Source organism: Macrosteles quadrilineatus, unplaced genomic scaffold (assembly GCF_028750875.1).
Source record: "Macrosteles quadrilineatus isolate MER2022 unplaced genomic scaffold, UCM_ALF_1.0 Scaffold_8__2_contigs__length_117827958, whole genome shotgun sequence".
Taxonomy (NCBI): domain Eukaryota; kingdom Metazoa; phylum Arthropoda; class Insecta; order Hemiptera; family Cicadellidae; genus Macrosteles; species Macrosteles quadrilineatus.
The window spans coordinates 59,564,915-59,579,081 of NW_026542601.1; the positions used below are offsets into that span (position 1 = coordinate 59,564,915).

The 14,167-nt window shown below is 36.1% G+C and overlaps 1 protein-coding gene across 1 annotated transcript in view; it reads right to left on the reverse strand.

Moving 5' to 3' along the window:
- Positions 1 to 401: 401 nt before the first annotated feature.
- LOC128999960 (HEAT repeat-containing protein 1) overlaps positions 402 to 14,167 on the reverse strand; it is a 56,383-nt gene continuing 42,617 nt past the window's right edge. The window contains exons 24-30 of the mRNA XM_054426761.1: positions 12,980 to 13,267; positions 11,218 to 11,396; positions 9,317 to 9,499; positions 3,521 to 3,883; positions 2,780 to 3,029; positions 1,941 to 2,099; positions 402 to 643 (exon numbers count right to left, since the gene is read on the reverse strand). Coding sequence (XP_054282736.1) covers positions 446 to 643; positions 1,941 to 2,099; positions 2,780 to 3,029; positions 3,521 to 3,883; positions 9,317 to 9,499; positions 11,218 to 11,396; positions 12,980 to 13,267 — 1,620 coding nt within the window. The 3' untranslated portion in view covers positions 402 to 445. The remainder of the gene's footprint in view (positions 644 to 1,940; positions 2,100 to 2,779; positions 3,030 to 3,520; positions 3,884 to 9,316; positions 9,500 to 11,217; positions 11,397 to 12,979; positions 13,268 to 14,167) is intronic.

Here is a 14,167-nt window from a genome sequence, read left to right on the forward strand (position 1 = left end):
TTCCATGGTGATATCTCTGATTCAAATCGAGTATTACTGCGTTCATTATAATAACTATGGAAAAGGTTGCTTAAACTTGTATAATATAGCAATAAATGGTTTAATGGTTAAAGAGTTGTTAAATATTTAAAGATTTGCAAAGTCCTGTTAATTTATGTTACTTATAACTTTGGAAAACATCTAAAGTTGATATTATCACTAAAGCAGTTATTTAGTGTCTTCCCGAAGAAATTATTGTTTGAGAAAAAAAACCAAATAGCCCTATTTTTAATTAAAGTACTCCAACCCTTCATCTAGACGATTTGTCTTCATTTCATAAAGAACTTTTAGATTAAAGTACCTTAAGTACCTGACAGTCAAACAGTTGGAAATTGGGCAATTTTAAATTCATTACAGTGATTTTATAAAAACTTTACTGATATATACACTTTAAAACAAATATAAGTTAAAAATATTTGCTGATTGGTTCTCCGAGAGCTGCTTCCAACTCTTGGACAACTCTTCTGCAAGTTTTCTCCACATTTTCGTCCTCATCTTCCAATAGTTCTGCCAAGAATGGAACTGTCTCAGGAAGTAATGGCAAGAACTCTTCTCCTAGCTTTTTAGCAATCTCACAAACTGCCAGGACACCTCCGATTCGAACCTGAAACAAATAGGATGTTTAACAATGGAATTGATAAAACAAGTTACAGTGACAGTATAGTGTACATATTATAAGTGATAGCGTGAAAGGATAATGCAAGTACAGTAGACTGGGTAGCTTTGACTAATGCATTTTAAATAGACAAATATCAAATACTAGCAGAGTACCCGTCCTTCGTACGGGGTTGGCATATAGTATAAAATGCTTATTGCAGTTATACTCAAGCTTTGCGTTTGCAATGAGGGAGGACACAGTTTGATAAAATTTGCTTCTTTAAATTTACAATATTCTATAGTATTACACATCTACCATAGCCATAATGTTCTACCACTTCACCTAAACAATTGAAAAAAAATAAATTATCAAAGATTCGCAAAATATCACAAATTATTCATGAAATTAAAACATCATAACTGTAAACAATCCTACTTTGACAGTTACTTCGCATGGTGTATCACAGTTTTTTGTTGCTGCTTAGTTCAAATGAGCTGTTTTCATAAATGCAAAAAATATAGTGCTGCACCCTGTGGGCAAATCTTATAACTTTTTAATGCTTTTGCATATCATAGAACCAACTTTTTTTAGTTGAAACAGCTGACTGTTTAATATTGTGTAGAATACATGTACATGTTGCAATGTACCTTTAATTCTCTTTAAATATGAATACTCATAAGGTTAACATGGGGAACTACAGAGCCACTGGGGCGGAGCCCGAAAGGATTTTTGAGATAAGAATATGCCTATATGTTAATCGGGAATGACAGCTATCATCATGCCAAATTTCAGCCCAATCCGTCCAGTGGTTTATGCGTGATTGAACTTCAAACAAACAAACAAACAAACAAACAAACAAACACACAAACTTTCACATTTATAATATTAGTAAGATTCAAATATCCTTTAGTATCTGAAGTTATCAAGTTCAATCCTTTGAGCGCAAGAATGGTTTGAAACTAGACTCAATTATAGAGCCTCTCCCGTTCATTTTGTTCACAATAAATGGTTCTAGCTAAAGAAAGCAAAACAGTCCTAAAAGAAAAGTAAACATTTTCTCTTTTAAACTACCTGAAGAAATAATAGACTATCACAGAGAACTACTCTTGTTTAAGTAAAGTACTTTTGATATTTAAAATTACTTGTATCAAAAACTCAAACAACTCAAACAAAACTCAAATAACATAGTGATAATAGGTGTGGAGGCAGTGTGTTGGTGAGGCCAAGTACCTCTTGGGGTACAAATGGCCATGGGAGTAAGTAAGTAAACTCAAATAAACCAATTCAAGCAATAATCCCTTACCAATGATAGGTTATGCCTTGTCTTCAGCAGTATCTGGTAATTGAGCTGCTTCCACAAAGTGTCGTCTGCTGCACTCACAGCCATCTGTGTGAGACAAGGAATCACCAGTTCTGTTGATCTATCTTGCATCTGATCATCTCCTCCCAGCTGATTCTCCAACTGCAACAAACAAAACCAGTAAACAGGTGATTGATGTGAGGGTTGCTGCAAATTGACAAATTGTTCTGTTTAAGACCGAACATGAGAGGACCACCTGGAAGGCCTAAAAGAAGATGGTAAGACAGCGTGAGGACAGACATGGTAAGAACAGGATAGGAAGTAGATGAGGCATAATGTAGACCAGGAAAATGGCAAGCAATTGTTGGTGAGGCGAAACCCTTCTAGGGTATCGATGGCCATGGGAGTAAGTTACTTTTTCTTTTCGTTTTATTAACAAAAAAATATATAGAACAGCACATTAATTATAAGTTAAATCAAATCTCAGTGGGGCTTTGGTAAACTTAATGATTAATAGCACCACAGAGGTTTATGATTTTACCGTGCAGCTGCAAGACTTATCATAGATTACTCTCCACTTGAATGTCCAATAACTACATCTACCTACTTTAAAGCAGAAGCAGTTTAGGAATGTCCACTCATTTCCATAAAAGGTTCAGATTTTAAGAGATTATTCTGTCTCAAAAGTTATTCTGAAGGAGAATTCCATGATAAAAAATCCTACTATCTTCAAAATAAGAGAACTCTTACCCAAAATTCATGAAGTTCAGTGAATAGCACGGTTGCCCGGCCACATATGACAACTATACTGCATTCATTTATACAATTAGTTCAGACTTTACCTGGTCAACAATAGGCTGCATGAGAGTGTCAAACCTCTCCTTGTTGATGAAGTGACTAGCATCATGCAGGAACACTGTGTGTAAAGCTCGCAGCACTGTGTCCAACAACTCGGAGGCTTTAGTCTCCTCCCACGTCAAGGCCTGCTTGGCCACGTTGTTCTCGTCCAATAGGGAAGCAGCGTTCTTAAGGAAGTAGTGGGCGAATGAGACAAACAAACCCTTCAAAGACTCGGCAATACTGCATGTCAGCCTAGAGATAAAACATGTTTAACACATTGGATACTACATACACATGGATACTTGCATTCAAAGTAAATTATTGAATTTTCACCAAATACATGCATTTTCCGAAGTGTCCAGATATTGGTAACAGTATTTAGCTGAAAAGATGGTTGGAAAAGCGTTGGAGTAATGTTAGGAGATCCTAGTATTGAACTGGTAATCCTCTTTGGTTTTCAATGGCACAGTATTCAATTTAAAGAACCAACTGACTAGAATCACAGTACACCAGTACAGCAGACCAGTGGTAATAGTTAAATGTCATAAGCAGCTATCCAGAACTGTTTTCCCAGTATATAATATCTGTAAACATTACTTTAAGGGGTTTCTTCTCACCGAATAATCAAATAACCTTATAAAAAAGAAATCCATCTCAATGAGTAACTACTAACGTTAGGTTAACACATTCAACACAGTTAACATTTGGGGGGAGGATGATTAACACGGTTCATTTGAACTTACTTATAAAATGTAATGGACCGATCCCTGTGCCCCTCCGTTTGAATAGCCCAGTTGAAAATCTTGTAGTAAAATGGACGGAAGGCAGATTCGGAGAGTTTAAAGACCAGAGCAATTATTGCTTTGATGACAGCTGGCTCTACCAGCTCCACATCTTCAGACGCGGCTTGGCTGCGAAAGTCGAGGGCGGAGAGGAAGAATGAGGACAGTTCTGGAGACAGGTCTTGGCCGCTCTTGAAACTGTCGGCCAGCAGAGACAGCAGGGGAGCCACCGCGAGAGTGCGAGAGGACACTGTCAGTTGAGTGTAGCTCTCCGTCACAGCTGGTAGCAAGGCTCTGAGTGGCACTTCTGACGAGATCTTCTGCCTACAAATTTAATTACATCAAAAACATGTATACAACAAAAACAGTCCTTTGAATGTGGAATTCATATGTTAGCTAATGCTAAATATATAGCCTTCCACTACTGTACCAAGAAGTCTTCTAATGCCTCATTTGTTGAATGGTTTAATGGAGAATTGTGCAATTTGAGCCAGTGTGATATCACCGTCAGCAAACCACCTACATCTAGTTGCAATGGCAATGGAAAACTGTCAAAAAAGGAGCAAGATCCTTTAAACATAAACTCAGTTCAAGCACAACATTCAAAACAAAAAATAGATTCGAGGTGTTGGATAGTGTCACTCAGAATGGTAAATGTGTTGAAGTTTCGGATGAAAGCACAAACAGCTTAACTGATGCTGCTTTGACTACTCACAGAGCTACTTCATCAAGAGAAATAAAAAATACAGGCAATAACAGAAACACATAACCCAGCAATACCTATACACCTGGAAAAACAAAAAATAATCATAAGTGATAGCCATGGAAAGGGCCTCACAAATCATCTTGATCAAGCAAGCAATAGACACTTTAGTATTACTAATAACTGTCAACCTGGAGCTCCCTTAGGCTACATTGTAAACACTACTAGTAAATCCAAAGAAGTCAAAGAGTTGTCTCCAAATGATTTTGTCGTCTTGGTAGGAGGTACCAATGACATCACAATGGATTCCCTTACTAATCCTGGCCAATTCCTTCAATCATTCAAGAGTGAGCTGGACAAAGCTGTTCTGCTCTTCAAACACACAAAGCTCATATTATCTACACTACCATACAGGTATGATTTGAGAGCTTCAAGTCAAGAAAACCATCTGATCAAGGAAGCCAACCTGATTATTAGACAACTTGCGTATAGCCAGTCTCACATAGAACTCTTGGACCTGTGGACTCTCGAGAGACGCCATCACACCAGGCATGGATTACACGTAAATAAAAATGGTAAAAAGTTCATATCCAAGGAGATATTGAAAATAATAACTAATTACAACAGCAACCCCTTCAGCTCAGGAATCTGTGTTACAAAGTCATTAGTCAAGGATGTCTCTGAAACCCCTCCACCACTTTGCCCGACCATCCACCAGAACCTACAGCATGATAGTTCAGTTGCACTTTCTACATCATCTTCTTTTCTGGGGTTTTCCTCTCCAGACACCAAAAATGTACAACAACTGCATAATGTAATATCCGGAATGGAAGAGAAAATGAAGAAAGAAGCTATAGTTACCAGTAACAGTAAAAACACAACACATAATACAAGCTTATTCAAATCAACTTTAAGCAGCATAAACTGGGATGTGAAGTTAAAGGCAATTTTAATGATTTTAACAAGTTTTTCTCCACCTTCAAGAATGCTATGGATGTCTGCTTTCCTGAGAAAACTATTACACCAACAGATGTTAGTAAAAAATCCAAAGCTAAATGGTTCAGTCGTGAATTATCTGAGAAACGTAAGGAGGTAACAAAGTTATATGACTTCTGGCAGTGGGCCCAGAGGTATAATGTGCTGGTTGAAGAGACAAAGCTAAGGTACAAACAAGCTAAAACCAGCTACAAAAAAGCTCTTGCTCATGCTAAACTAGAATCAAATGCTGATTCATTTGCTTCTGCATCCAATCAATGCAAAAGGGCCTGGGAGCTCATTAACAAGTGTAAAAGCAGAGTGATCTCTCCAATTATTGACTCGCTTACACCACAGATTTTCTCTGACTTCTTCAAGTGAGGAAGTGGTGAAAATAGTTCATGGTATGAAAAGTAGCAAGTGTCGTGATATCTATCAAATTAGCTGTGATCTAATTAAAAGTGGGCTTCCCGAAATCTTGCAGCCCCTAACATCTTGTATAAATCTTTGTTTACTTTCTGGAAATTTTCCTGAGTGTCTCAAATTTTCAAAAGTAGTTCCAGTTTTTAAGAAAGGTGATTTGTCAAATCCAGAGAGCTATAGACCGATCTCCGTCGTACCAATCTTTTCCAAAATTTTAGAAAAAGCTATGATACACCAAGTGAATTGTTTTTTTGAATCTAATAACTTTTTTTCTAAATTCCAATTTGGCTTCAGAGGTGGTTTGTCAACTGTGGATGCAGTCGGAAGCCTGGTCTCTACTGCTTTAACAGGTTTTGAAAAGCATGCGGACACACTTGCAACCATGTGTGATCTTTCAAAGGCATTTGACTGTGTTCCGCATGACATTCTTCTTGCTAAATTGGAATATTATGGTATCAGAGGTGTTGAGCTAAACCTTTTTCGCCAGTATTTGACCAACCGCTCGCAGAGAGTTTGTTACAAAAATAGTCTCTCTGATGCAGAGGTGATGAAAAGTGGTGTACCCCAGGGGTCGGTCCTTGGCCCTTTCCTGTTCTTGGTTTTGATTAATGACTTACCATCCTATGTTCCTACACCCTGTAAGTCAATAATTTTTGCTGACGACTCAACTTTTTTTTGTAATGATGTCAATATTGAAACTATTAAGGGTCAGATGGAAAATTGCATTTCTGAATGTAATATATGGTTTAAAAGTAATGGTTTGTTGTTAAATAGTAGCAAAACCCAGTCTATTTTGTTTAGCTTAAGAAACAGGAATCTTAGCTTATCTTATGTGAATGAGAATGTAAAACTGTTAGGAATACATTTAGACTCAAAACTCAATTGGAATTCCCACATAAATAATGTTACAAGTAGACTATCAAGAGTAGTTCATCTTCTTCGAAAACTAAAAACTTGTATACCAAAATCCTACTTGAGAATGGCTTACTTTGCTTTTTTCAATAGCATTATAAGCTATGGTATACTACTTTGGGGCTGTGGCCATGGCATGAAGAGTCTTGTCAAAGCAAAAGGAAGCTATTAGAATAATTACAAGTTCTAGTTACCATGCACATTGTAAACCACTTTTTGTCCGTGAAAAAATTTTAACTGTTTATAGCTTGTTTATTTTTAAGTGTTTGTTACATGTAAAAGCAAATCTAGGTTCCATAGCTTTAAGAGGTGAAACTCATGTCCATTTAACCAGGAGGAGACATTACTTAGATTTACCTCAGGCAAGGCTTTCAAAAACACAAGAATCCTTTTCTTATCTTGGTATTAAATTGTTTAACAGGCTACCTCTTGAGTCACACCATGTTAGCATGAAGTCCTTTAAATCTAGTCTAATGGCCTAGCTGCTTGAAAACCCGTTTTATAGCTTGGAAGAATATTTTAAATGTTCCAGAATTAATTTAAGTTTTAGTAATTAATTATTGACATTGACTAGTCTTGCTCTGTTATGTTTACACCTTGTTACCTTGTTTATAGTTATATAGATGGCATTGTTGATCTTTAGATATATATATATATATATTCACTCTTGTTAATTTATTAGTCTTAGTATCTTGACGTCAACTGTACAAGTGTGCAATCTTGTTTCTTGTTGAAATAAATCTTTGAATCTTTGAATCATGTACCAACATTAATTTTACAATTTAAATTGTTCTTTATTATTAATCTATCAACCCAGTTTTCAATACTCAGGAAGTTTAAGTAGGAAAAGTACCGATATCGTTGTCGAAATGTAAGTAAGTAGAAACCAAAAGTGACACATTGGAAAAGTGAGTTTAGCTACATCTGTAAGTTAAACCTCGGTTACGATCACAGCAAAATCAGAAAGATCTTCCAAGATCGCAGCAACATCCACTATCTCGCACTGCAGTTGTGATTTTTTACTTTGCACTTTACACAATTGTCCTTGAAGCGCCGTCAATGAGTGGAAACCTTTTTTGTAAGCTATTGGTGACAATGATTCAAAAAATGTAAGTTTCCCAGCACTAATACAATACTGATTCACGGTATTTTACCCTGTTATCAAAATTCAAGAACAATTAATTGTTGCACTTGCGAATAATTAAACCGGTTAAGTAAGCCACAACATTTTTATTCTCACTTGGTTTGGATGTGCTAACAAAACTTGATCGGAAATGGTTGCGGTATTTGTAAACAACTTTTAATGTAAACATATCAGTGACAGCTAGAAGTGAGAACTAATCCAAACAGCTGATTGTTATTTCATAAAAGCCCGGTTTCCCCAAAATGGTGTAAACTACGTTTATAATAAACTAGTTTATTTTTAAACTCCAATTAAAATGTGTGTTCGGTTTCTCCAACATTTTACTGGCTTCGTTTAAGATAAACGGCAATTCTAGCGGTTGGCAATCCTGAATGTGTATTTGTAAGGAATTTTCGGTGGGCTTTGGGCTAGTGTTTCCTACAACCACCACAGCGCTACGCTACAACTCAGTTTAGCAGACAGCAATGCAGCAATGTGCGAATGCAGCTAGAATAACATCACTGTTTAAGGTTATGTTATCAAGTTATTATAAGTTGTTGTCAAATTCAGATTCATTCCATTTATTGAAATGGTCAATTCTGTCCCTTATTTTAGTAGGCCCTCTTGTTCTAGGTACTAAAGTGTCATAATCGTCATCTTCTACTTCTTCGGAAATGTCTATTAACTCTTCCGTTTGAGGGGGTAAATAAGTTACTGCAATTAATTAATAGTAGCCTAACTTGAAATAAAATCTAATTTACTAAAAAAAAGAACTTATTAAACAATAAATTCAAATATAAATAAAACTTAACTTAAAGCTACCCCTAAACCAAGCCTAATTTCGTCCAAATGAGTTCGTAGTTGCTTCAATTATTATTGTTTTAACACCTACTTTTTGTTTTGATTTGAGGTTATGTTACTGTTGTAATTTACTAATTTGAACTCAGTTTACTTTATCCCCAGTAGTTAAACCAAGTCAGGAGGTGGTTTAGTTTGAACTTAGATTAATACCTAGTTTAAATTTGGGGAAACACAAATCAAAGTTAAACTAAGTTTAAATCACCGTTTAACTTAAAACTAAGTTTAAATGAGTTGGGGAAACCGGGCCAAAATGTAATAGTAAACAATGGGAGAAAATTTGACAAAAATCTAACAAAATTGGGTTTTTGGTGGTTCGTTATTTTGTTTTCAAAGAAGCGTGTTTTTAGTAGCCAAAGACACTCTCACCAATCCAGTAGATACAGAAAAATGATAAGAACCTTGATTGGTACTCTAGTTTTCTAGGAGCAGGCAGCGTAAAATGACATTTTGGCGTTACAGACAGAATCACAGAATGGACAAACAGACAAACAGACAGACAGACAGAAATTGAGATAAGACTCGTTTCGGCTTTTTTAAGCCTTGAAACGTAAAAATAACCAAAAACTGCATGATTCTAAGCAATGTACAGACAAAACTGTAATTTTATTTATATAGATTGTAAACATTGTCACGCTCCTTTTAGCTAAACATTAAGTTTTATAGTAAAATCGACAGAAGAAGGCGAACTGAGATTTAAAAATGACAATGGAAATGAATAAAAAATGTTTTCATGGCGTTGTAATCAGTTATCATATCATACCTGATGGTTTTGATTTTCTGCAGCACAGGTTGCAGTTTAGGATTGTCACTGTGTTTAGAACACTCAGCTGACAGGACACACAGCTGTTCCAACAGCTGACTGAGGTATGGGCTGAGGAAACATGCCAGACTGTCCACAATCTTGTTGAGAGCAGACACCACACTCAGCAGCAACAGGTCTCCACTGCAGCAAATCAACAAGTAAAACGAAATTGTACAATACGTTAAGTCTGTGCAATTTCATTACAACTTATTTCTTATTTTCAAGCAGTTTTTCAAACAATGTATTATGATTTGTTTGATGAGGTATAACTGAAGCAGTCTCGACACCTAGAAGCATCAATCTATCTGTAGAATCATGCTATACAATACATTAACAACAAAGACAAAACACGTACACTAGGCACCCTCTTATTTGGACCAGATTGAAAATAATAAGTAAAAAAATCAAACAATCAGAAGTTGGTACGAACTTCTAAAAACCTCTTGTGATTTGCAAGTAAACTTCAGTATGGTACTATAAAAGATAAGGGATACAGTAAAACCATGTGTACAAACAATGCAGCACCAGAAAAAAATGGTTGTGATATCTATTATACTTATTTAATACGCAAGCAGGATTTTTGTGACAATTACTCCTCCGAAACTACTGAACCGATTGACATGTTTTTGGTGTCATTGGAAAGAGCGTAACGTGAAGTTGTGCAGGAAACTTTCTTTTTAGGGAAATAATTAGAGAGTGAGGCCCTGGGGCCCTATAAAGATTCGTATTTCTCCATAAGGTTAACATGGGAAACAAAAAATGTTTTGAAACTCCAGCTGTTGTCAGAAATTAAATATTCATAATTGGTCTCCATGGAAGCATGATAAAATTCACAATGTTAAATTTTCTTTGACATTTAAATGTAAACAACCAGAACCGTCAGATGCCTATTTCACAATTTTCAGACAGCTGGATAAAATAATAAAACAACTATGTGGTAGGTTTATTTAATCTTAAACTTTATGATTATTTATTATAAATCTATTTCAATGATTATAAAACAGATTTTTCCCGTTGCGAAGCAAAAATTAATAGTTAGAAGAAGAACATATGTTAATTGTAAACAGTCAATGTGTAAATTATCCATGTTATATTAAAAATGAGTATAGTTTTGGATGGTGGTTTGTGTTTAATGATATAAGTGATTAGTTATTGAATTTTTATTTTAAAGATTTGGCATATGTGTAAGCATATGATAAATAACACCATTTCAGAGTTCTGCCAGAACTCTGTCCTGTAGAGTTTAAAGTAGCCTACACCTTAATGTCTACAAATTAGCTAAATAACTTAGGTACGGTACTTTATAAAAGCTGACAGCCTTTTTACGTTGACTTAAATTCTAAGCTTACCTTTTCCCGTCCATGGGCAGTTTGATTGTTAAAAATTCACCCTTTAAACTGGAATAGGACTGTTAAATGTAAATTGTGAGTATTTCCATTGGTTAATAATCTTTTAGTTGACTCTTTTAAAATCATTGGAAATTATGACTGTTATTAGTTTTTAAACAAGTAATTTGTTTATAAATAACTCCTGTGCTTCTTTGCTTCTTTGTTGCTCGATTTCGAGCAACATGTACACTAGTTTTGTTTATGTGGCTATTGGCTAAGCCTGTATGAGACTTTGAGTGACTTGGACGGCCATATGCATGTCCGATTCACTCACAGTTTGAACAATAGGACATGAACAAGAGGAAGTATACTATACGATTAAATATTTATGCATGCAATTATTCCCTAAACTACTATATAACTAATATTTCCTAAAGATTTCACAATGTCAAATAAGATTTGTTTGACTTTCATATAACTCTTATCTGCCACACTGTGTATGACTTGGTGCTTAGTGTCCAATACTCGTACCTTGTGACTAGTACGTCACTCCCCACCACGGCCAGTAGTGGAGGCATCAGTGAGGGAAGGTGAGCGATGGCATGAGCTCCCATAGTGTGACACAACTCTCCTGCACACAACACAGCTGACGCCAGCACTGGGTCACCTACACTGCGGCGCTTCACTAGCTTCACTGCCACCTTGAACACCTTCGGGACAGTAACAATGTAACAGAATGAAACAACACGGACAAGTTCTGGTGCAAGGGCTACACTAGTCAGGACACGGAAGACAAACAATTACTTACAGAAGTATGCACATTGCATTTAAACAGCAAGTCCCTATCCATGTCCTTTCCTGTCTAGCACTTCTAGCCAAAAACTAGACGGGAAAGGACACAACAGACGGCAAAACAAAACGGCACAGGAAATTGTTGATTGAATGATCTTTTGAACATTGAACAGATTATGGAATGTCATGGCATGTTATCTCATCACATGTCAAGTCCTGTCTAGTGTAGCTAGGTGTGCAGCTAGGGTGCTCAATGTGTCGCCGGAATTGTACCCCCCACCGATAGTCGACGTCATTTTTACATCACAACATTTGGTGGTACAATTCCACCCCTACACTTTGGATTTAAAGGAATCTAATTTATTTAATGTGATGATGTGTTAAATGATCAGTGAACCAGACATAATATGCTTTATTCTTCATTCGGTTACTAATTAATTATGAATAGCTATTTCTGGGAAAGGTGGACCAAATACCTATTGTAAAATGTAGTTGTAAACATCTGATACAAAGTATTTCACCTATTGTTAAATGTAAGCTAACCTATAAACAGTAAGTACATGGAAAGGTAAAGGAAATATGAATGAAAGCGTACAGAGAAGTCCGTTAACCCTTTTGGACGTTATTCGGAATGGCCTTAATTTGCAGCTTCTTAGATTATCCTTTTACAACAAGCCATTCGAGTTATTACGATGTCAGGTCACTTGGGTCAGTTCACTTTCGTGTGATTCACCTCTAATTTTCAACCTAAATAATATTTTTTTATGGAATCTAATTTATTTAATGTGATGATGTGTTAAATGATCAGTGAACCAGACATAATATGCTTTATTCTTCATTCGGTTACTAATTAATTATGAATAGCTATTTTATTTTACGTGGTAATCAAAATAGAGAAGCTCCTAAACATATTCAAAATTAAGGCACCCATGTTGATTAAACTCTTGTTTCCTTAGAGCACTAAATCTTTTAGTTAAAGATTCGATAAAAGACATAGGCCTAAATTGGATTTAATTTCTTAATCTTTAATCAAATCATTTGTGCATAACAATATCAAAGTTTTATGAGTAGGGGTACGATTCCGGCCCGTACAGTTTTGGTCAAGAAAATGAGACGTCATCATGACATCACAAACCTGATGGGGTTACACAACCCCATCAAATTGTTTAGTAATATTCCAGGGGGTTATCCTACAATTCCAGGGGAGTACAATTCCACCACCCCTGCACAATAAGTTGAATAACTGCATTGTACATCCCTTGAAATCAAGCAGAGTACAGCCCTTGAAATCAAGCATGGCTCTTGCTTGGTAAAAAAGGACAGCTAGGCTCTGTTTTGATGCATGAAAGAGTTACTGATTTTTCTCAGGACTAAACTTTTCTATTATTGGTTTACCTATATTTTATCATAAGCTCACACCAAGATATTTAGCTGAATACTAAGGTAGTTTTCCAAAAAATATAATCTTCCTTACAAATAATATTCAACACATCAATCTTACCGGCTGGAACTCATCAGGGTGATCCGCAGCGAGTTGTCTAGCAAGGAACTTGACGGAGAGCAGCGCGGTCTGTCGCATCAGCACTGCCTCGTGCTGAGTGTCCTCACTCTTGGCCAGCCTCAGCAGACAAGGCAGCAGAGTCAGCAGTTGCGGAGGCTCCATGGGCTGAGCCTGCTGCAACCTCCAATTGAGCAGTTCCAGAGCCTTGACTCTCAGAGTGATCAGTTCATGAGTGACCAGGCTGGCCACTACGGACAGGAACATATCTCCTGGCAGCAACGCATTGGTCTGCAAGCAGATAAAAACAAAATAATGAGCACCTGCCATACAATAATCAGGGGGTTTTCAGAGAACCATACTAAGCAATTGTCAGAGATATTAAAAATATAATTAAACCATACAAAGCGCATCCTACAGTGGCATAAATTTTAATGAAGGCACAGTTAAGTATCTACATATTCCTACATGAAAATTATATTCCGGTGACTAATATCATTTATTTGTTGAAAAATGAAGTTTATCAACAGCACAATTTCCAGCTGCCTCTAACCTCACTTTTCACCTCAACAAAAAAATTTACTCAGATAGGCATACAAATATAACATGGTTTAGAGTTTTAAAAACTTACTAAATCTCTTGTAAACAGTGAAACATTAATGGTAAGCTATAAAAATTGGAGATAAATTGTGAAATATCATAGGTTTCAGGGCACCTGAAGAAATATCAGGAACTTTTCCAGAGTTTGTTGGGTTATCTAGAGCTTTAAAGACCCCCTGATAATGGACTTGCTATGGTAATGAATAGAGTTAAGGCATAGACTAACCACCACTAGTAGACTTCTCATCCCATTGTAAATGTTGAAGCTCGTTTTTCGTGTCTAGTTCATGTACGGTGACTATGGGCGCTAGTGTCGACAAAATTTTGTTTCTATTATTTTAGAGTTAATTTCTTAATTCGTGCTTTACTGTGTGGTTGTATAACTAGGGGTTAAGTTATTTTTTATGATTAGATCGTATTATTTGTATTATTGTATTATTAAAGGAGGTTTTAAAAGACTGAAATAACAAGAAACAAATGGTAAACAAGACAAAATCTCTGCAGTACACCGTACAGAACTAACAATAAAATTGTCTTCAGCTGTTCCATAAGGATGAGAAATCTACTAAGGGACAGGTTTTATCCATGGTT